At 45.7% G+C, this 23,337-nt stretch overlaps 1 protein-coding gene across 3 annotated transcripts in view; it reads left to right on the forward strand.

The window, feature by feature from the left end:
• Positions 1-23,337, forward strand: part of TRERF1 (transcriptional regulating factor 1) — a 210,576-nt gene that overhangs the window by 145,173 nt on the left and 42,066 nt on the right. For 2 of the 3 annotated variants that reach the window (XM_075339176.1, XM_075339177.1), the window contains 6 exons: positions 2,623-2,755; positions 12,757-12,981; positions 15,835-16,201; positions 18,279-18,339; positions 20,078-20,217; positions 23,039-23,142. In XM_075339176.1, coding sequence (XP_075195291.1) covers positions 2,623-2,755; positions 12,757-12,981; positions 15,835-16,201; positions 18,279-18,339; positions 20,078-20,217; positions 23,039-23,142 — 1,030 coding nt within the window. The remainder of the gene's footprint in view (positions 1-2,622; positions 2,756-12,756; positions 12,982-15,834; positions 16,202-18,278; positions 18,340-20,077; positions 20,218-23,038; positions 23,143-23,337) is intronic. The other variant, XM_075339178.1, reaches the window with a different exon arrangement.

Here is a 23,337-nt window from a genome sequence, read left to right on the forward strand (position 1 = left end):
ATGTAAACTAGGATTGGGTGCATTATATGACAAGGCGACAAAACCTTTGTTTTGCCAAAATCTGACCTTTCTGTGTTCATTAAATGATCAATATTTCAGCTTTGAAGCAACTTTATTTTCATAACCTAAACCAAATTTGGGAGGGTTTCAGCTTTCAAAAGAGTAATTTATAAAACCAATGGATGAATTTAAAGTCAGGTTATAAGCTTTTATTTACATAACATGGATAAGCGACACAACTTCTGCCAGGGAGTGTACAGTCATTACAACCAGAGGGATCTATTTCAGCTGTTTATTTCTATTAATGTTGAAGATTATGGCTTACAGTCAATCAAAACCCAAAAGTCATTATCTCAGGAAATTAAAATAATTACCACAAAACACCTGCAAAGGCTTCCTAAGCGTTTAAAATGGTCCCTTAGTCTGGTTCAGTAGGCTACACAATCATGGGAAAGACTGCTGACTTGACAGATGTCCAGAAGGCAGTCATTGACACGCTCCACATGGAGGGTAAGCCACAAAAGGTCATTGCTAAAGAAGCTGGCGGTTCAGAGTGCTGTATCCAAGCAAATTAATGAAAAGTTTAGTGGAAGGGAAACGTGTGGTAGAAATAGGTGCACTAGCAACTGGGTTAACTGCAGCCTTGATAGGATTGTTAAGAAAAGGCCATTCAAAAATTTGGGGGAGATTCACAAGGAGTGGACGCTGCTGGAGTCAGTGCTTTAAGAGCCACCACACACAGACGTATCCAGGACATGGGCTACAAGTGTCACATTCCTTGTGTCAGGCCACTCATGACCAATAGACAAGGCCAGAAGCGTCTTACCTGGGCCAAGGAGAAAAAGAACTGGACTGTTGCTCAGTGTCCAAGGTGGTGTTTTCAGATGAAAGTAAATTTTGCATTTCATTTGGAAATCGCGGTCCCAGAGTCTGGAGGAAGAGTGGAGAGGCCACAATCCAAGCTGCTGAGGTCTAGTGTGAAGTCTCCACAATCAGTGATGGTTTGGGGAGCCATGTCATCTGCTGGTGTAGCTCCACTGTGTTTTATCAAGACCAAAGTCAGCGCAGCCGTCTACCAGGAAATTTTAGAGCACTTCATGCTTCCCTCTGCCAACAAGCTTTTTGAAGATGGAAATTTCATTTTCCAGCAGGACTTGTCCCCTGTCCACACTGCCAAAAGTACCAATACCTGGTTTACTAACCACAGTATCACTGTGCTTGATTGGCCAGCAAACTCTCCTGACCTAAACCCCATACAGAATCTATGAGAGACACCAGAGCCAACAATGCAGACGAGCTGAAGGCTATTATCAAAGCAACCTGGGCTCCATAACACCTCAGCAGTGCCACAGGCTGATCGCCTCCAGGCCATATTGCCACATTGATGCAGTAATTCCTGCAAAAGGAGCCCGACCAAGTATTGAGGCATTTACTGTACAGACTTTTCAGTCGGCGCCAAAATTTCTGATTGTAACATAATTTTTTTCAGTTGGTCTTATATAATCTATCTTTCTGAGATAATGACTTTTGGGTTTTCATTGGCTGTAAGCCATAATCATCAACATTAACAGAAATAAACACCTGAAATAGATCCTTCTGTGTGTAATGACTCTATATAATATATAGGAATAGATCCCTCTGTGTGTAATTACTCTATATAATATATAGGAATAGATCCCTCTGTGTGTAATGATTCTATATAATATATAGGAATAGATCCCTCTGTGTGTAATGACTATATAATATATAGGAATAGATCCCTCTGTGTGTAATGATTCTACAGAATATATAGGAATAGATCCCTGTGTGTGTAATGACTATATAATAGGAATAGATCCCTCTGTGTGTAATGACTCTATATAATAGGAATAGATCCCTCTGTGTGTAATGACTCTATATAATAGGAATAGATCCCTCTGTGTGTAATGATTCTATATAATATATAGGAATAGATCACTCTGTGTGTAATAATAACTAATATGTAGGAATAGATCCCTCTGTGTGTAATGATTCTACAGAATATATAGGAATAGATCACTCTGTGTGTAATAACTATATAATATGTAGGAATAGATCCCTCTGTGTGTAATGATTCTACAGAATATATAGGAATAGATCCCTCTGTGTGTAATGACTATATAATAGGAATAGATCACTCTGTTCGTAATGACTCTATATAATATATAGGAATAGATCCCTCTGTGTGTAATGACTCTATATAATATATAGGAATAGATCACTCTGTGTGTAATGACTCTATAATATATGTATTTCCTTTTTTGTGTTGAATTACTGAAATAAATTCACTTTTTGCTGATACTCTAATTTATTGATCTGCCCTTGTATATCATATTATAACAGGTCCTTTACCTCCATGGTGCCATTTCTATTACTGGTTTCTTATTATTTGGCAGAAATACCTCTGGGCCCTCTCCTGCACAAGGATCCTGATATTTAGGCTCATGGCTCATTTATGATAAAAAATAATATATGGTAAAAGTAAGGATACGGCGATCAGACCCATCAAAAGTGCCATTTTGCACATATCGAAAAATACAAGTAACCTTCTGACCAGTATACATTCTTTTCTTACTTTTTCTTTATTTTTGGAAAATAAATTAGCAAGTTCTTCCTGGACGAGTCTAAGAACCGACTCACGTGCTCCGTATGCTTCAAGGAATTTAGGAGCCTTCCGGCCCTGAATGGCCACCTGAGGTCACATGGTGGGGTGCGGACCACAAGTGCCCCGAAACAGGTAAGATTATGTCGTTCATGTAGCATCTACTGTACGTCTCTTCTGCAATGCTGGCGGACTGAACTGCTCACTGATATATTATTTCCTAATTGCCCCCTCTTAGATGAGGCTACTGATAGTGCTTGCTGTCCCGTGCTTTGCTTTTTGTAACGCAATTGTATGCTTGCAGATACAGTACTGTGCAAAAGCTTTAGGCAGGTGTAGAAAAAGAAAAATGCTAGAAAGTAAGAATGTTTCCAAAAACAGAAGTGTTAGTGGTTTGTTTTATATCAATTAAGAAAATGAACAACAGAAAAATCTAAATTAACGAACATTTGGTGTGATCGCCCTCATCCAGGAACACTTTAGGCGTCTGATTGGCTCCAAATTTATTCTGCAGCGTAAACGACCCCCAAACATCCAGCCATTGTCAGTAAGGGCTCGTGCGCACGTTGCGTTTTTCCTAGCGTTTCCGCAGCGTTTTATGCAGCAGCGTCTCATTGTCAAAATGCATGAGTTTTGCTTTCCAAGCCAAGTCTATGGGAATAATACAAAATTTGTGCACACGATGCTTTATTAAAAGCAGCGTTTTGATTGTTAAAAATTTGACAAAATCTCTGCGTTTAAAAATGCAGCATGTGAATTCTTTTGTGCGTTTTGACAGCGTTTAGCTATCATTGAAGTCTGAGGTTTTTTAAAACTCTTCCAAAATCATAAATATTGCGTTTTACATGCATTTTTGTTGCAATCTGCATGCTTTTTTTTACATCAAAAGCATGCGTTTGGGCTTGGAAGTGAAGTCAAGAGGGTTACTGTTGACCTCACATCCAGCCCTAAATAAAATTGTAATATAGAGTTGTAATATATTTATTAATAATTTGAATTAATAAATATTATTATATAATATAATTTTTCTGAATATTCACATTATAGTGCATGAGTAGAAGCAGGAAATGTCATTGTTTTTTTCTCATGGTGTTTGATTGAAGAAACTTTATTTTCCATTGACAAAGTTTTGAAAACGCATCAAAATTTAAGCATGGAAAATTCATGGAAAAAGAGGTTAAAACGCACTCAAAACGTATGCGTATTTATTGCGTTTTTTAACAAAGATGTCAAAATCAGAAGCTGCCAGAGGATGCAATTATTTCTGCAATGGACAGGACGCAACGTGCGCACGAGCCCTAAGAGCGATCTTCAGCATAAAGAGCCCTAAAGCACTGAAGAGACAGAAGATCAGTGGTTATTTCTCCAAGATGTTTGGAGAGTTCCTTCAAAAACTATGAAAGTGTACCTAAAAGAATTAATGGTTTCATGCTATTTTAAAAAGAAAGTGCGGTGACACCAAATTTTAAATTAGATTTCTATTTTGTTCATTCACTTTGCATTTTATTTATTGATAAAATTAAACCCTTAAAGGTAACCTGTCACCAGCTTTTCACATTTAAAGTAGGGCCAATACCTATAATCCCTTATATTCCAACATTCTGCAATACTGTATACATGTCCCCAATCCACTTTGCAAGTAAAAAAAAAAAAAAAAAAGAGCTTTTATTATACTCACCAACGGCGCGGTCCTGACTGATTATTGATCTTGATCCGGCACCTCCACTCTTCTTCCTTTGTGTGGATGTCGTGTCATCCACACAGTGTCTTACATTGCACTCCTGCGCAGGCGTAGTTCTCTTTGCCCTGCCAAGGGCAGAACACTGTATTGTACTGCGCATGCACCAGCGCTCTTTGGCTTTTTCCCGCACATGTGCACTACAATACTTTGTTCTGCCCTCGACAGGGTAAAGAGGGTAAAGAGAACTACGCCTGCGCAGGAGTGCAATGGAAGACACTATGTGGATTATGTAGGACGCTCATCCACATGAATCAAGAAGAGAGGTGGTGCCTGATCAAGATCAGTGACAACAATCTGTCAGGACTGCGCCATAGGTGAGTATAATAAAAGCTATTTTTTTTGCCTTGCAGAGCGGACTGAGGACATATATACAGTATTGCAGAATGTTGTATATGAGGGCTCATAAGTGCTGACCCTACTTTATATGGGAAAAATGTGGTGACAGGATCCCTTTTAACAGTTTTATTTTTGGGTATCTTCCTACTTTGCAGCATTTTTTTCCTCGACTGCCTGACTGATCCTGTATATCCAGGTATTGATTTAAATGTTTGCAGTAAGAAAAAAAAGCACCATGGCTAGAATTTTTAGATTGTTCTACACAGAGTTGATCGTCCAGGGCTTTGCATAATTCCCTGATGACCTTTGACATGAATGGGCACCCTTGGTTCATCAGGATCTCTTTTGGCAGTCTGGTTCAGGAACATATCTGGACCAGTTCTAAGCATAGGAAGTTCTCAATAGTATGGTCTCTGGGTACTGTGTAGCGTCATCCATGACCACTAGGATGGATATACTGATGTCCTCTGGCAGATTTGACCAGGCATCCTACTAAATCCATTACTATACCATCAAACGGGACCTCAGTGATGGGTAAGGGCATAAAGGGGCTACCGAAGTGAGCAAATGGGGCGGCAGGTTGGAAAGGACCTGCCTTAATTCAGAATCTTTTGGTAACAGCCAGGCAAGTAGAAGCTCTGGAGGATCCGTTTCTGTTTTTTGTCTACCCCCACATAACAACCTAAAACATGAGTATGGGCCATGTCTGACGCCCTGAGTTTGTAGGGCACTGGTACCAACATCTCCTCTACCACCTCACTTCTTTGCTGCCAAGCATGATACAATAAATCACCATTTACTCCAAAATATGGCTACCTGGTGTTGACCTTTGACTCTTGAGCAACCCCGTTTGCGAGAGATGCATTATCAAACGCTCCTTTAATACTTAGGTACCTGAGGGCTGTTCAATAGTTGCTCCCTCAACACCCCCCTAGCTCAGGAACGTTCATCTCTGGGCGGTTGACCTCATTTTCATTGCCAGACATCACCCAAAGGGGAAACTCATCAGACTCGGGCTGCGATGTTTTTTTTGTTTTCTTCATCGTTCCTTATGGGAGACCCAGACCATGGGTGTATAGTTTCTGCCTCCGGAGGACACACAAAGTACTACACTAAAAGTGTAGCTCCTCCCTCCGAGCATATACACCCCCTGGATGACAAATCTAACTAGTTTCAATGCTTTGTGTTCAGGAGGTCACACACACACATGCATTCTCTGATTTTTTGATTTCAAAGATTTGGAAGAAAAGCGGGTCCAGTCTGGACTCCCGGCATGTCCCTTCTCACCCCACTGTGTCGGCGGTGCTGTTAAGGTTGACTTTACAAGGCTGGAGCCTTTACATGCCGCGCTCCTTCACCATCCCCTGAGGCTCTGGCTTGAAGTGGGAGCCATCACGGTTCTCTCTGCTTTGCAGGAGACCGGTCTCCATCCGCAGCCCTGTCAGGATCCTGCCGGACGGAGCGTTCAACCCCCCCCAGGGACATGGCCCTGCGTCTCATAAGCTAAGTATTGAGACGTTATTCAGGGGTCCCTTGTACATTTATTGAGGGGGGAGTGTGTTTGTTAACCTTGCTGTGATTTCCGGCCGGTTCTCTGGGTTTTTCCTGAGAACCGCGCCGAGGGTGCCTGCTCGTCGGCCGCATGTAAAAATCTAGGCCCCGGCTTCAGTTGCGGCCTAGTTTCGTTTTCAGTTCCCCTGCATCTCAGTCATGCAGGGGAACAGTGCGGCGCCGCCCACCGGCCGTTCAGCAGAGGGGAGGACACTCCTCTCTGAGGAGATGTTTCCCTCCCCTGTATCTCTCCTTGGCCCTCCGGTTCCCGCTCTTGGGCTAATCCCCGCCCCCCCTCCTCACTCCAGCGCCATTTTATCAGCGTTCTCACACTGATCAGCGCTGGCTGCTGCAGCTGCTGCATCCACTGGGGGTCCGAGCTGTGGAATCCAGAGGGCACACAAAAACCGGTCTGGTAAGCCACAACCTCTGGTTGTGGGCTTTATTATACACTCTCAGGGGGTCATTCTAAAGGAGTGTATTCTTTACTGCAGAGCCTCCACCTCAGCAGCATGTCTGTCACTAGGAGCAAGGCTGCAAAGCTGTACTCTATATGCACTGCATGTCAGCTCATTCTGCCTGAACCGAGCACATATCCACATTGTGATGCCTGCTCTAACATGGTGGTGCCTCAGCCTGGAGCCTCCTCAGGGGTCCCTCCGGCTGCTCCGGCCCCGGTGGCTGAACCCCCGGCTTGGGTAGCATCTTTTTCCAGAGCTATCTCCCAGTCTTTTGCCGACTCCATGGGACAGCTGTCCCGGACTCTGCTGACCATGCATCAGCCCCCTTCTCAGGGCGCCTCTGCCGCTCCGACTCGCTCTGCAGAGCTAACAGAGCATGTTTTAGGACCCCGTCCTCCTAAACGGAGACGCAGGGACTCTTCTCCTTCCTCGTCCCACGGCTCTGATTCACAAGCTGAATTGCAGGGCAAGGAGGATACTTTTACTGTGGGCTCAGACGCTACCTCTATGTACCCCATTGATTTATCTAAGGGTGACGCGGATGTTAGTGACTTGATTGCATCCATTAACTCCGTTCTGAACCTCAATCCACCAGCATCAGAGGAACAAGCCTCTCTGGTAGAAAAACACCAGTTTACCTCACCTAAGAGAGCAAGGAGTATGTTTTTTAACCACTCCAGTTTTCAGGCCACTGTTACCAAGCCCAGGGCCTGTCCTGACAAACGCTTCCCAAAGCGTAGTTCTGATGACCGTTTTCCCTTTCCACCAGAAGTGGTCAAGGAGTGGGCTCACTCACCAAAGGTAGACCCTCCGGTGTCTAGAATCTCGGCCCGGACAGTCGTATCTGTGGCCGATGGCACCTCTCTTAAGGATCCCACTGACCGCCAGGTTGACCTTCTGGCCAAATCTGTATATGAGGCGGCAGGAGCCTCGTTCTCCCCGTCCTTTGCAGCAGTGTGGGCTCTTAAGGCAGTATCTGCTTCTCTGGCGGAGATACATTCCCTCGCCAGGGACTCTATACCCGAGATGGTTGCCTTAACTTCCCAGGCTTCGGCTTTTTCATCCTATGCCATGTCTGCCATTCTGGAGGCTTCTCACCGCATGGCGGTGGCTTCCGCTAATTCCCTCGCGATCCGCAGGATCTTGTGGCTTCGAGAGTGGAAAGCAGACGCTTCTTCCAAGAAGTATCTTGCTCTGCTCCCCTTTGCTGGGTCCCGGCTGTTCGGTGAACAACTGGATGAAATTATTAAGGAAGCTACTGGCGGGAAGAGCACTTCCTTGCCACAAACTAAAACCAGGAAACCTGTCCAGGGCAGGAACCAGTCGAGGTTTCGTTCCTTTCGTTCCTCTAACTGGTCATCCTCTAAGCCCTCAGCTTCGTCCACTAACTCAGCCAAGGATCGCAAACCCAGCTGGCGCGCGAAGCCGCGTCCTCAGAAGAACGGAGGAGCCGCTGCCACTAAGGCAGCCTCCTCTTGACTATCTGGCTGCGCCAGCAACGTCCTTGGTCGGTGGCAGGCTCTCCCACTTTGGCGACGTGTGGTTTCAGCACGACTCCGATCAGTGGGTGCGGGATATCATCTCCCACGGCTACAGGATAGAATTTTCTTCCAGCCCGCCAAACAGATTTTTTATGTCCACTCCCCCCCTGCTCCAAAGCCGCCGCCTTCTCACAGGCCGTGGCATCCTTGCAGGCCAACGGAGTAATTGTACCGGTTCCCGCCCGGGAACGGTTCAGAGGTTTCTACTCAAACCTCTTCCTAGTCCCCAAGAAGGACGGTTCCTTCCGGCCCATCCTGGATCTCAAGCTTCTCAACAAGCATGTTCAGGTGCGGCACTTTCGCATGGAATCTCTGCGATCGGTCATTGCCTCAATGACCCAAGGAGATTTTCTAGCATCCATCGACATCAGAGATGCTTATCTGCATGTGCCAATTGCAGTTTCACACCAGCGTTGGCTACGCTTTGCAATCGGAGAGGAACATTTCCAATTCGTGGCTCTCCCCTTCGGGTTAGCCACGGCCCCTCGTGTGTTCACCAAGGTCATGGCAGCAGTGGTTGCGGTTCTGCATCTCCAGGGGTTGGCAGTAATCCCCTACCTGGACGACCTTCTAGTCAAGGCCTCATCCAGTGCAGACTGTCAGCGGAGTGTCTCGCTCACTCTCGCCACGCTTGTTCAATTCGGGTGGCTTGTCAATCTGCCCAAGTCCACTCTGACCCCGACCCAGGAACTTACGTACCTAGGGATGCAATTCGAGACTCTGCCGGCACTTGTGAAGCTGCCCTTAGTCAAACAGCAGTCCCTTCATCTGGCGGTGCGTTCTCTGTTGAAGCCCCGCCGTCATTCCATCAGGCGCCTCATGCAGGTGCTGGGGCAGATGGTGGCGTCAATGGAAGCGGTTCCCTTTGCCCAGTTCCACCTGCGTCCTCTGCAGCTGGACATTCTCCGCTTTTGGGACAAGCGGACCTCTTCCTTGCACAGGCTAGTGGCTCTGTCGCCACAGGCCAGGAGCTCTCTTCAGTGGTGGCTTCGGCCCCTCTCTCTGTCTCAGGGACGCTCCTTCCTGACTCCGTCCTGGGTGATCCTCACCACGGACGCCAGTCTCTCCGGCTGGGGAGCAGTATTTCTCCACCACCGAGCACAGGGCACTTGGACTCCGTCCGAATCAGCCCCCTCGATCAATGTGCTGGAAATCAGGGCTGTACTTCTAGCTCTCGTAGCCTTTCACCACCTGTTGGCGGGCAAGCACATTCGAGTCCAGTCGGACAACGCGACTGCAGTTGCCTACATCAATCACCAGGGCGGGACTCGCAGCCGCCTGGCGATGTTGGAGGTTCAACGCATCCTTCAGTGGATGGAGGACTCCAAGTCCACCATATCCGCAGTCCACATCCCAGGCGTAGAAAACTGGGAGGCAGATTATCTCAGCCGTCAAACCGTGGACAGCGGCGAGTGGTCCCTTCATCCGGCAGTGTTCCGGTCAATCTGTCGCAAGTGGGGCACTCCGGAAGTGGATCTAATGGCATCCCGGCACAACAACAAGGTCCCGGTTTACGTGGCTCGCTCCCACGATCCTCAGGCCTTGGCAGCGGACGCGCTGGTTCAAGATTGGTCCCAGTTCCGTCTGGCCTACGTGTTTCCCCCTCTAGCTCTCTTGCCCAGAGTCCTGCGCAAGATCAGGATGGAGGGCCGTCGGGTTATAATCATTGCTCCAGACTGGCCCAGGCGAGCTTGGTACCCAGACCTGCTCCGTCTGTCCGTAGAAATGCCATGGCATCTCCCGGACCGCTCAGACCTTCTCTCTCAAGGTCCGTTTTTCCGCCAGAATTCTGCGGTTCTCAGATTGACGGCGTGGCTCTTGAGTCCTGGATCCTGACGGCTTCAGGCATTCCTTCCGAGGTCATCTCCACTATGACTCAGGCTCGGAAGTCTTCCTCGGCCAGGATTTACCACAGGACTTGGAGGATTTTCCTGTCCTGGTGTCGCTCTTCCGGCCATGCTCTTTGGCCGTTTTCTTTGCCGACCATCCTGTCTTTTCTACAGTCCGGTCTGCAGCTAGGTCTATCCCTCAATTCCCTCAAGGGACAGGTCTCGGCTCTGTCGGTATTGTTCCAGCGGCGTATCGCCCGACTGGCCCAGGTGCGCACCTTCATGCAGGGCGCATCTCACATCATTCCTCCTTACCGGCGGCCTTTGGATTCCTGGGACCTTAATCTGGTCCTCACGGCCTTACAGAAACCCCCCTTTGAGCCTCTTAGGGAGGTTCCTTTGTTTCGACTTTCACAGAAAGTGGTCTTTCTGGTGGCCATAACTTCTCTCAGGAGAGTCTCTGATTTGGCTGCGCTCTCTTCGGAGTCACCTTTTTTTGGTTTTTCACCAAGACAAGGTGGTTCTTCGGCCGACTCCGGACTTTCTCCCTAAGGTGGTGTCTCCTTTCCACCTTAACCAGGACATTTCATTGCCTTCCCTTTGTCCGGCCCCTGTGCATCGCTTTGAGAAAGCGTTGCATACTTTGGATTTGGTGCGGGCGCTCCGAATCTATGTGTCACGCACCGCCGCTCTTAGGCGGTGCACCTCTCTTTTTGTGCTCACCACAGGTCAGCGCAAGGGTCTCTCGGCTTCTAAACCGACCCTAGCTCGTTGGATTAGGTCGGCCATATCCGATGCCTACCAATGTTCTCAGGTGCCCCCACCGCCAGGGATTAAGGCGCACTCGACCAGAGCTGTCGGTGCCTCCTGGGCTTTCAGGCACCAGGCTACGGCTCAGCAGGTTTGTCAGGCTGCCACTTGGTCTAGTCTGCACACCTTTTCGAAGCACTACCAAGTGCATGCTCATGCTTCGGCAGACGCGAGCTTGGGCAGACGCATCCTTCAGGCGGCTGTCGCCCATTTGTGAAGTTAGGTTTTGCCTACTTCTCAGTTCTGTTTATTTCCCACCCATGGACTGCTTTGAGACGTCACATGGTCTGGGTCTCCCATAAGGAACGATGAAGAAAAAGAGAATTTTGTTACTTACCGTAAATTCTTTTTCTTATAGTTCCGACATGGGAGACCCAGCACCCTCCCTGTTGCCTGTTGGCAGTTCTTGTTCCATGTGTTTTCACCGGCTGTTGTTGTAGACAGAGGTTCCGGTTATTCCGGGTTTTACTCTATCTCTACTTATGGGTGGATGTCCTCCTTCAGCTTTTCCACTAAACTGGTTAGATTTGTCATCCAGGGGGTGTATATGCTCGGAGGGAGGAGCTACACTTTTATTGAAGTACTTTGTGTGTCCTCCGGAGGCAGAAGCTATACACCCATGGTCTGGGTCTCCCATGTCGGAACTATAAGAAAAAGAATTTACGGTAAGTAACAAAATTCTCTTTTTTCTTTAGAGGTGTACTGATTATTGTCAGAGCAATTTGGCAATTCCTTTTTCCCCCATTTACCCCTCCCCCAAAAAAAGGAAAAGCTCCTGCTCTAATATAACAGGGTGTAACAAGTCCTTGACTACGCCAGCCTCATCGGACTTAGTGCCACTATTTGTTTTTTTTGTCCACATGGATCACAGGGTAGTGCTTAGTATCCCCCTGGATACAATGGACGCCCATCATCTTTTCAGGAATCAGCCAGTGAGGAAGTATGGCCCTTATTAGGGTCACCAAACTCTACAACTCTACAGACCATTCATTGGTACCTCGTTCACTGACAAGGGACATGCCTGTGACCCCTCGCCGGGTTGAGAGTCAAAACTGCAGCCAGGGTATGCATAATACGAGCAATGCTGACCCATGTTGCAGTCTATCATCACGGTGGTCATGGGGCAATGGGCAGCAATGTGACCTGGGACGTGACACCTCCAACTCCATTTTACCTGCCGTACCACTCTCCAGAATATTATACATATGGGAGCTTGCTTCCAGGCTTACATCACAGAGGATAACCATCTCTGTGATACATATCTCCACTCCATGACGTGTCCGGCTGCCATATGAAAGCAGCGCTGCAAAGCTACGGTGCTAACCACTCAGCTACTATGCTGCCCTTTCACATATATAGGGCAATGGACTAAACTGAAAAGTGAATAATGCAAGGGGCTGGAGTTACAAAATGTTTCCTTTTTTCACTTTTTGGATCCATTTCTTGCTCTGGCTAGAAAAAACAATTTACAGAATAAACTGTGCTTCATTGTAATGTGCTCGATTAGCAAGATTAATTGCTTAAGCTTCCATCTAAAAGGTATGGCTGCTTCCAAACATCAAGATTGGTGGCAGATTGACGCTTGACAGGAGCCATTGTGCAGTGTAATGACATATAGGCCAAACACTCATCCCCATAACTTGTGTCGTAAAAGTTGGAGTGGTCAACTGGCCATTTCTGTAGACAACTATTTGGGGAAAGAAAGAAGTCACCTGTCTTGAATCGTGTAGCACCATCTCCGCATTCCCCAATTCCTCATTCATACTTTGCACTTTAGGAAACAGACTTACTTGTGCCTTTTGTTTGTGGCTTGTCAATGTTGAGTAAGCGGCCGTTTGAGGTTGAACGTGTGTACTTATCTGTGCAGGACGAAGGCCAGAAGTCACAGACTAGCGAGACGGACAACCTCACGCCCATCGTCATGCCTGTCTCTGTACCTGTAAAGCTTGTGCCATCTGACGCCAATGCTCAGCTCAGCTGCAGAGCAGATCAGCCCGAGAACAATATGTCCGATGACGAAATGCCCATCTTGACAAGGATGTCTTACTCCCCGCCATCCTCTCCGAAGGCGGACCGCTCGTGCACGTCTTCTGTGAGTCCTCGTCTACCTTTGCTTCTGTGTGTTGTATTTATTTGATGTTGCTGACGGTTGGTCCAAAAATTAATGAATCTAGATGGCTCCAAAAACAGATAAGATTCAACGTCTTTCATGTTTATGATATTTGTAATGGCGTCTGTGCAAATAATTTTTATGTTTTGAAAATCATTGTATTATGTGATTGATCCTAAATGGTTAGAACCATCTATCTAGAAATTGTGGCTTTTTATAATATTGGGTATGTCCAAGGACATAACTAATAGGCTAGATATAGCTGCTACTGTATGTTATACACATAGGATTTTCCTTTACTTAACTGAAGCAAGAGTTCTACATTTTAGGAACTTTTTTTTCTTGCTTTTTAAGTATCATTTATTTGACAGTGTAGGACCAGTTGTAATAATAAGAATGGAAATACGGAATGATGGAGGGAGGAAGAAGACACTTGAGTTAGTGCAGCACTTTACTTTCTCCCTGCTGATATCCCTGCAGATGAAAATAGGTAAATATGAGGTAAAAAAGACAGATATTTCAGGATAGTATGAGCGAAGGAAAAAAAAAATATGATGATTGAGGTAAAGAGAAGAAGGACTAGTAAGAAACTGAGAGAAGGAAATGGTGAACAGAAAAAGGGAGGAAAAGAAGAGAGAATGGGTGGTAGGATGAGAGAAGGAATGAGGTAATTGATGGAAAGAGAAGAAATGGCTGGTAGGAAGAAAAGATGTAAGGAAGCAGAAAGAATGTAAACCTGGGATGATGGCAGAAGATAGTAGGAAAGAAGAAAAATCTTGAAATAGTGCAATGCTTTACTTTCTCCCTGCTGGTAATCCACTGCAGATGTAGATGGAAGATAAAGATGGATCGATAGATAGGTGGATGGATAGATGAATGGTTAAGTGGATAGATAGATGGATGGATAGGTGGATAGATGGATGGATAGGTGGATAGATGGATAGATAGGTGGATAGATGGATGGCTGGATAGATGGATGGATAGGTGGATGGATAGGTGGATGGATAGGTGGATGGATAGGTGGCTGGATAGGAGGATGGATGGATAGGAGGATGGATGGATAGGAGGATGGATGGATAGGAGGATGGATGGATAGGAGGATGGATGGATAGGAGGATGGATGGATAGGAGGATGGATGGATAGGAGGATGGATGGATAGGAGGATGGATGGATAGGAGGATGGATGGATAGGAGGATGGATGGATAGGAGGATGGATGGATAGGAGGATGGATGGATAGGAGGATGGATGGATGGATGGATAGGAGGATGGATGGATGGATAGGAGGATGGATGGATGGATAGGAGGATGGATGGATGGATAGGAGGATGGATGGATGGATAGGAGGATGGATGGATGGATAGGAGGATGGATGGATAGGAGGATGGATGGATGGATAGGAGGATGGATGGATGGATAGGAGGATGGATGGATGGATAGGAGGATGGATGGATGGATAGGAGGATGGATGGATGGATGGATGGATGGATGGATAGGAGGATGGATGGATAGGAGGATGGATGGATAGGAGGATGGATGGATAGGAGGATGGATGGATAGGAGGATGGATGGATAGGAGGATGGATGGATAGGAGGATGGATGGATAGGAGGATGGATGGATAGGAGGATGAATGGATAGGAGGATGGATGGATGGATGGATAGGAGGATGGATGGATGGATAGGAGGATGGATGGATGGATAGGAGGATGGATGGATGGATAGGAGGATGGATGGATGGATAGGAGGATGGATGGATGGATAGGAGGATGGATGGATGGATAGGAGGATGGATGGATGGATAGGAGGATGGATGGATGGATAGGAGGATGGATGGATGGATAGGAGGATGGATGGATGGATAGGAGGATGGATGGATGGATAGGAGGATGGATGGATGGATAGGAGGATGGATGGATAGGAGGATAGGAGGATGGATGGATAGGAGGATAGGAGGATGGATGGATAGGAGGATAGGAGGATGGATGGATAGGAGGATGGATGGATAGGTGGATGGATGGATAGGTGGATGGATGGATAGGTGGATGGATGGATAGGTGGATGGATGGATAGGTGGATGGATGGATAGGTGGATGGATGGATAGGTGGATGGATGGATAGGTGGATGGATGGATGGATAGGTGGATGGATGGATAGGTGGATGGATGGATAGGTGGATAGATTGATGGATAGGTGGATAGATTGATGGATAGGATAGATTCGATTGATGACTGGAAGGATAGATAGAAGAATGGCTGGAAGGATAGATTTGATGGCTGGAAGGATAGATAGATAGATAGATAGATAGATATAATATCAAGGTAGGAGGCGCAGTGTAAAAAAGGAATAAGGATTAATGGAAAGGGAAGAACATAGGATCATAGCAGAGAGGAATTTTGTATTAGTGGAGCACTTTACTTTCTCCCTGCTGATTTCTGCTGCAGCTGTAGATTGATAGATTTGCTCCAGTATCTTGCTTAGAGAGGTCGGGATGATGGCAGCACAGCAGTTATTTGCAGTGATAAACCATGTTTATTTTAGATTACTTAAAGTACTGGAAATATTTGCAGCTTTGTACATAGCCTTTAGCGTGACGTATACGTTCTGTAAATATACACAGGAGATTATGACACGTTGTAGTTGAACACCTCCCTGTGTAGAAGTCAGCAGCTTTTGCCCACTTATCTGCGTGCATAGACCTATTGTATCATCCTCTAGACTAATTGGTTATCACAGGAAAACCACATGGTCTCTTCAAACTACTGTAATGGAAATCTTGTTGTGTAAGGTAGCAAAACCTCAGCGTACAGTCTGATTCTTATACATTTACATTTAGGAAATGATTAGAAAACTTCAAGAACCTGGCACGAAATATGGCAAACAAGATGGAAGCAAACCGTCGCAGGAGAGAAGGAAATATCGGCACAGACCCAAACCACTGTTCATCCCCCCACCTTCCTACACTGCAAATCCATCTCATTCAGGGGCAATGTTGTACCAAAGCCAGCTCCGCTCCCCTCGCCACATTGCGGATCCCTTGCTGCTGAGAACTCTGGAGCCCCCCACCTACACTCCACCCCCCATGCTTAGCCCAGTGCGACAAGGCTCAGGACTCTTCAGTAGCGTCATTATAGCAGCACAGAACGCCTATCTTCCACTTACCCCTCTGACACCCACTCCGAGAGTGCTCCTCTGCCGGCCTAGTAAGTACTACGTTTTTTTTCATCATAAATGTTCTTAAAGGGTTGATGATGACCCATCCTTAAGACAAGGTGCAGGGTGTCTGACCCCCTTTTGATCTGATATTCATCCTAAGGATAGGTCATCAGTAGTGATGAGCGAGTACTAAAAAGCTCGGGTGCTCGAGGCTCGGGCCGAGCATCCCAAGATACTCGTGTACTCGGCCCGAGCACCGAGCCCAATGTTATCCTATGGGGGACCCGAGTATTATTCTGAAATGACCACCGGCAGCATGTAGAAACCATAAAACTGTAAATTAAAAAAAAAAACGTGCGTGTGTAAGCGTGCATATATATATACACGCGGAGTGGAGTGCGGGAGGGGCCGTAGCCGAGCGGGGAAGTGTCGGGCTAAAGGCACGGTCATGCTGTGAGGGCCGGCCAATCACTGCAATTCCACAACAGGGCTGTGGCATTGCAGTGGTCTGCCAGCCAATCCCTGCATAAGGGCTGGCTCTAAAAAGAGCGCCAACATGAAGACCACGAGTACAGCACGAGTATTGCGAGATTACTCGGTCCCCGCCGAGTAGCCCGAGTACAGTGATACTCGTGCGAGTACCGAGTAGTAACAAGCATACTCGCTCATCACTAGTCATCAGTATATAACTCCTGGGCATCACCTTTTAAACCAGCTGTTGGCATCTTCTGTGGAGTAGCCCTTCTTGGGTATTGCAGCTCGCATTCTCTTCAGTAGAAGTTAATCTATAGTACCCAAGAACAGTCACTATATGGAGTCTTGCCTTTTTTACTATTTATACTGTATACATATTGCCACAGTGGCACTTGTGGGAGTGCCAAATGGGCTATCGCCACTCATCTGATATTGCGGACCTACACTGAGGATAGGTGATCAGTAAATCAAGGATAACCCTTTTAAAAGTACCTTATTGAAATTCTAGGTTAGTGGACTTGGGGAGATGTTAGAATAGACTGCAATTTAAGGAGAGCTCAGAGCATACAGTTGAAACCAGAATTTTCCCTCCGCTCTCTATACAGACGCATCTGCAGGTTTTTCCTGTTCTTGGGTTGATATGCACATGTCTGACCAAAGCACATTCAACTCTGGTACACAGAACCCATCTCCTTTCTGAGCGGTATGATGGCTGGAGATTCCCATCTTGTTTGTACTTGCGTATAATTGTTTGTACAGATGAACGAGGCACCTTCAGGAATCTGGAAATTGCACCCAAGGATGAACCAGACTTGTGCAAGTCCACAATTCTCTTCCTGAGATCTTGGATGATTTCTTTTGACTTTCCCATGATGCTACACAAAGAAGAAGTGTGTTTCAGGTGTACATTAAAATAAATCCACAGGTGTGTTTCTAATTAACCCATATGTTGCCGATAAACCTATCAGAAGCTTCCAAAGACATGACATCATCATATGGGCTGTCCCATATTGTTTAAAGGCATAGTACTCTTAGTGTATGTGAACTTTTGACTTGCAGAAAGTAATAAAAATGCCTTAAAATATTCTCTCTGTCTCATTATTCTGGCATTTGGCAAATATAAATAATTTTGGTTTCTAATTGACCTAAAATGGGAAAGGTTTATTCTGATTTCTTGTCAGATAGTGAGAAAAACATGCATTTGTGTCTTTATAGAGAGCGGAGGGAAAAACCTGCAGATGTGTCTTTATAGAGAGCGGAGGGAAAAACCTGCAGATGTGTCTTTATAGAGAGCGGAGGGAAAAACCTGCAGATGTTTCTTTATAGAGAGCGGAGGGAAAAACCTGCAGATGTCTTTTTAGATAGTCTATGTAAACTTCTAGTTTCAACTGTATATATACTTTATATGGAAAATTAATTGGGTTTAAATAAAAATGTGTAATATCTCATTTGTCCTGCGGGTGCAGTGTAGGGAATTTGATCACTTGATCGTTTCCAGCAGCTGTAAATCCCATCATCAACCTATTGCCTTTAACTCACAGAGATTTTCCAAAGCTGATAAGTCCCCCTGTAGGTGCCACTTCACAACGCTATATTCCCAAGAAAAAATCCTAAAAAGCAACTTTCTCTGATAATGTATTTGTTCCCCAGACAGCATCGATGGGACCAGCGCTACACCAGGACCTGGAGAACAAACTGTTGATGTTGAACCGTAAGAAATGGCGGATGCCTTTTTATATGTTTTGATGTGATATTTCCTTTCTGGCCGCAAGAAACCACAGAAAATTCTTCAGTCAGTCCTCAGCACGCCCGGGGCACCTCCAGCACTGACAGCAGGGAGCCCGATTATGACAGGATGAGGATGAATAGTACTCACAAACAGAGAATTTATCTGTCAAGTTAAAGGGAAATTCCCGGCTTTTATTGTTTTCAGGCACATTTGGACACTATTCATTTCAGTGAGTCCGAGCTGCTGTAGACCCTAGAATCATAGAATGGTAGAGTTGAAAGGGACCTCAAGGGCCATCGGGTCCAACCCCCTACGTGTGCAGGTTTTCCTAAATCATCCCAGCTACGGTATATGTTTATCCAGTTTCTGCTTGAAGATTTCCATTGATGGAGAGCTCACCACCTCCCATGGTTGCCTCTTCCACTCCCTGACTGCCCTCACTGTCAGAAAGTTTTTCCTAATATCTAATCTGAATCTCCTTCCGTTTAGTTTCATCCCATTGCTTCTTGTACTTCCTTGTGCTAATGAATAGGGTGGTTCCTTCTGCACTGTGACTACCTTTCAGATATTTGTAGACCACTATTAAGTCTCCTCTCAGCCTTCTCTTTTTCAAACTAAACATCCCTAGTTCTTTTAGGTGGTATTCATATGACATGGTTTGCCGACCTTCTACCATCTTGGTTGCTCTTCTCTGGACTTGCTTCAATATATCGATGTCTCTCTTGAATTGGGGCGCCCAGAACTGTACACAGTATTCCAAGTGGGGTCTGGCCAGGGGAATAATTACCTCTCTTGATCTAGATTCAATGCTTGTCTTGATACATCCCAGAATTTTGTTGGCCTTTTTAGCTGCAGCTCCGAATTGTTGGCTCATGTTGAATTTGGGATCCACTATTATGCCCAAGTCTTTTTCCCCGGTGCTATCACCTAGCTCTGTTCCTCCCATACTATATATGCTATTTACATTTCTTTTACCCAGTTGTAGGACTTTGCATTTGTCCCTGTTAAACACCATTCTGTTCTCCTTGGCCCATTGTTCGAGTGTCTAGATCCTTTGGAATATGCTCTTTCCTCTCTAGTGTTGGCTACTCCTCCTATCTTAGGATCATCTGCAAATTTTATGAGTTTCCCAGTAATTCCGTTATCCAGATCATTTATACCATAAATGTGAAGAGCTGGGAATACCTTCCTCTATAGCATTTTAATATTTCCACTGTGCAAGTATAAACTCACTGATATTTGATTATATGTTGACTTATTCTGCAGACATCAAGGTGCAGGGTAAAAACAACCCGTAAAAGCAAAACTGTGCCAAATTTTTAACAAAGCCCAATTGTAAAAATGATTTTAGCCAAAAATACATTTAAGTAAAAAAAACAAAACAATATCCCAAAGTTGTTTTAATCATTTTATAAGTAAAACGTTTATTTTACAATTTGTACAGTAAATGATGGGGTTTGCTTCACCGCGGAAAACCATGTTGCCGCCCTTTTCGGAGCCGAATCATAGAATAGCTCTTGCATAGTAGATCCCGCTGGGGTGGACGTGAGGATCTATGGACATCCATATGGGACAGAAACACCGTACAGCACCAAAGGCTAAAAAAGTCTAAGCTCCAGACTTCTAGGCTCGTCTTTATAAAGGCTTCCGTTGCATAAGACCGGAAACCTCGTACGTTACACATGATAACCTACTTAGAAACCTTTTATTGCCTTTCAAGGAAAATCAATATTGGATCAAGGTTCCAGGCGGAGATTCCAAATCTTCAGCACCGCTCGTCACTTGAGAAGAATAAGAATGAAGCAACCTTGGTTTGGAGACCTTGGCCGGACCTAGAGAGTGAAGAATTACAGCAGAGACGTAGGTGTAACAAAACTTGTTGAGTCTACTCTAATAAATTATGGTCGGCACTTAAAGGGAACCTGTCATCAGAAATTTGGCTTTCAACCTAAAAGCTTCCCCCTCTGCAGCTCGTGGGCTGCATTCTAGTAAGGTTTCTATACTTTTTGTGCCCCCTTTTAAACCAAAATAAATACTTTATAAAACTGTACCTTTTCGGTTTGAAAATATTGTAAATTATCCATGGGGGCGGGCCATGTGGCGTCCGTTGCTGTATCTTACGCCGTCCCCCCACGCTTCAAATTATCCCTCAGGACGCCGCCCACTGCGCCCAAGGTCCCGTGCACGCCGGGACACCTGGTGACGTGGTCGCAGGCACGAGTATGGGCGGCGCTGTGATTGAATCGCAAGTGCCCGCCCATACTCTCGTGGGCGCGCTCTCCCCTCTGTACGTCGCTCAGATCCTCTGCTTCTCCTGTAGTGGCCTGCTCCGCTCCTCCCATCTATTTCCTGCTGCAGGGTACGATGGAAAGGAGGCGACGTCGGGCCGGCGCAGAACGCTGGAGGCAGTGGGGAAAGGGCGCCCACGAGAGTATGGGCGGGCACTTGCGATGCAATCACAGCGCCGTCCATACTCGTGCCTGCGACCACGTCACCAGGTGTCCCGGCGTGCACGGGACCTCGGGCGCAGTGGGCGGCGTCCTGAAGGATGATTTGAAGCGTGGGGGGGGCGGCGTAAGATACAGCAACGGACGCCACATGGCCCGCCCCCATGGATAATTTACAAGATTTTCAAACCGAAAGGTACAGTTTTATAAAGTATTTATTTTGGTTTAAAAGGGGGCACAAAAAGTAACCTTACTAGAATGCAGCCCACGAGCTGCAGAGGGGGAAACTTTTAGGTTGAAAGCCAAATTTCTGATGACAGGTTCCCTTTAAATGCATCAAGTGCTCAGTGGCAATCCAGACGTATATCTTGAGCATCAACCACAGAGCTTGATATATAAGATCTCTTTCAGACGTCTGTGGAGCACAGTCCATGCACAGACCAGAATACACTGACTGGCCACGGCTCTCCCTATGACCAGTCCATGCACAGACCAGAATACACTGACTGGCCACGGCTCTCCTTATGACCAGTCCATGCACAGACCAGAATACACTGACTGGCTGTGGCTCTCCCTGTGACCAGTCTGTGCACAGACTAGAATACACGGACTGGCCGCGGCTCTCCCAACCAGAGTCTGACAGCGTCATATATTTCTATGGGGCTGTCACGCTCGGATCAGGAGTCCCCTAGCCAGTCTGTTGCATTACGGTCTGTGCACGGACTAGCCACAGGTCGTCTGTTCCGAGCATGGTTGCCTCATAGAAATATATGAAGCTGTCACGTTCTGATTGGGAGAGCTGAGGCCAATCCATGTATTAGTCTGTGCACGGACGTCTGAAAGAGCCCTTATAGAAGCTTTTTATTCACATGAGGAAGATAGGAAAGGTATGGTACACCCTATTTAGGTGGTAAGAATCTTCATTTAACTACTTCAGGGACACCCATAACTTAAAACATCTAGGCAGTTTGCGTACTACTCTACAGTCATGTCCTAAAACATTACTGCATATTAGAACAGTGACACAAGTTCGTGGAGCTGCAGAAGTGGGAAGTCGGCTGTGAGGCATAGAAGGCAGAGATGGTTTGTTTCCATCTTTGCCTTCCGAATCACCGTAAACACAGCACTGAGCATGCGTTTTCAGCACTTCCTATTCTGGATCCTGCAGTCATGGGTGAAGGGAGGGAGACTAGGAGACGCAATAAGCCATGCTATACAACCAGGAGGCTGAATTTCCACTGTAACTTAGGGCAGTATAATAGTTCCAGGGGAAATTTGATAAAAAAAATAAAGTATTTAAATGTAAAAATACCCCCAAAAGTCATTAAAAGAACACTATGTGAGCTAAATTAAAAAAAATATATCAATAAAAAAAAAGTTGCTGTTAATCTAAATTGCTGTTATTTGCCCCTCCCCTGTTGGGGAAAAAATGTGTCCAATATAGAACAGTGATTGTTAAGGAAAGGGGAACACATTTTAAAAATAAGAAAAATGGACACTTATTGCCTTTATTTTTCCACCAATATCGGCAAGAAACAATAAGTATTAAACTTATTTGACTATACATACAAAATACAGCTCCCTAAACTCTCTAAAATGGATGAAAAAAAAGGAATAAGTGCCTGGTGAAGAACAGGAGTAAAAAGCCCGATCTTAAACTGGTTAAAATGCAATAAAGTTGCCTTTTGGTCCATTTTAGACCTTGATAAGCCACTACTATCAATCAGTGGGGGTTTGACGCTCCACATCTCTATGGTCAACTGTCTGAAGGGGCTAAGATGGCATTGAAAGGAATGAAACCATACTGCAATACTCAGCACAACTACTAATAATGAGACAGTGTGCATATCTACAACACAAAAGGGCCAAAGTGCTTTCCACAGACCCTTTAAACAGCTGCTGGTGGGGATGCTAAGAGTTGACTCCCTACCAATTAGATATGGATGGCCATGAGATTTTTTTTTTTTTTTTTTTTTTTAAAACTCATTACATAGTGTTATTTCTCCAGTAGTGGCGCTGAAAGAAAATTGCACACTTGCTGCCCAGTTTCTTACAGATTTCATCTGATCATGGGGGGATGACTGCAGCTTGCACAAAACTGAGAACCTGCAACTTGTGTTACCTACTACAACCTCTGCATCCCGGGACGTGCTCCCATCCGATCAGAAATCTAGTGACCTGAAAATCTCACCCGGGGACGTCACCATTTACCTGTTCCTTTTGCTTTTTCCCAGTGGAAATGTTCCTGAACACGTCGTGTTCCAGCGTCCTGCCAGGAGGAGGAACCAACATCGAATTTGCTTTACATTCTCTTTTTGAAGCCAAAGGAAATATCATGGTGAGAATGGTCATTTGTTTTTTCCTTTTTACTTAGCATGCGTTCAGGTTATGGCATGACATTAAAGGGATCCTATCACCTGGTTTTCTCTATATAGACCCTGACCATCACCATCTAGCCCTCTTTAATAGCATTACTGCAACCTCTTGATATGAGACCCATGTCTAAAAATGCCTTCTCTTTCACCATTGTTTC

This window comes from Anomaloglossus baeobatrachus, chromosome 3 (assembly GCF_048569485.1).
Source record: "Anomaloglossus baeobatrachus isolate aAnoBae1 chromosome 3, aAnoBae1.hap1, whole genome shotgun sequence".
NCBI lineage: Eukaryota > Metazoa > Chordata > Amphibia > Anura > Aromobatidae > Anomaloglossus > Anomaloglossus baeobatrachus.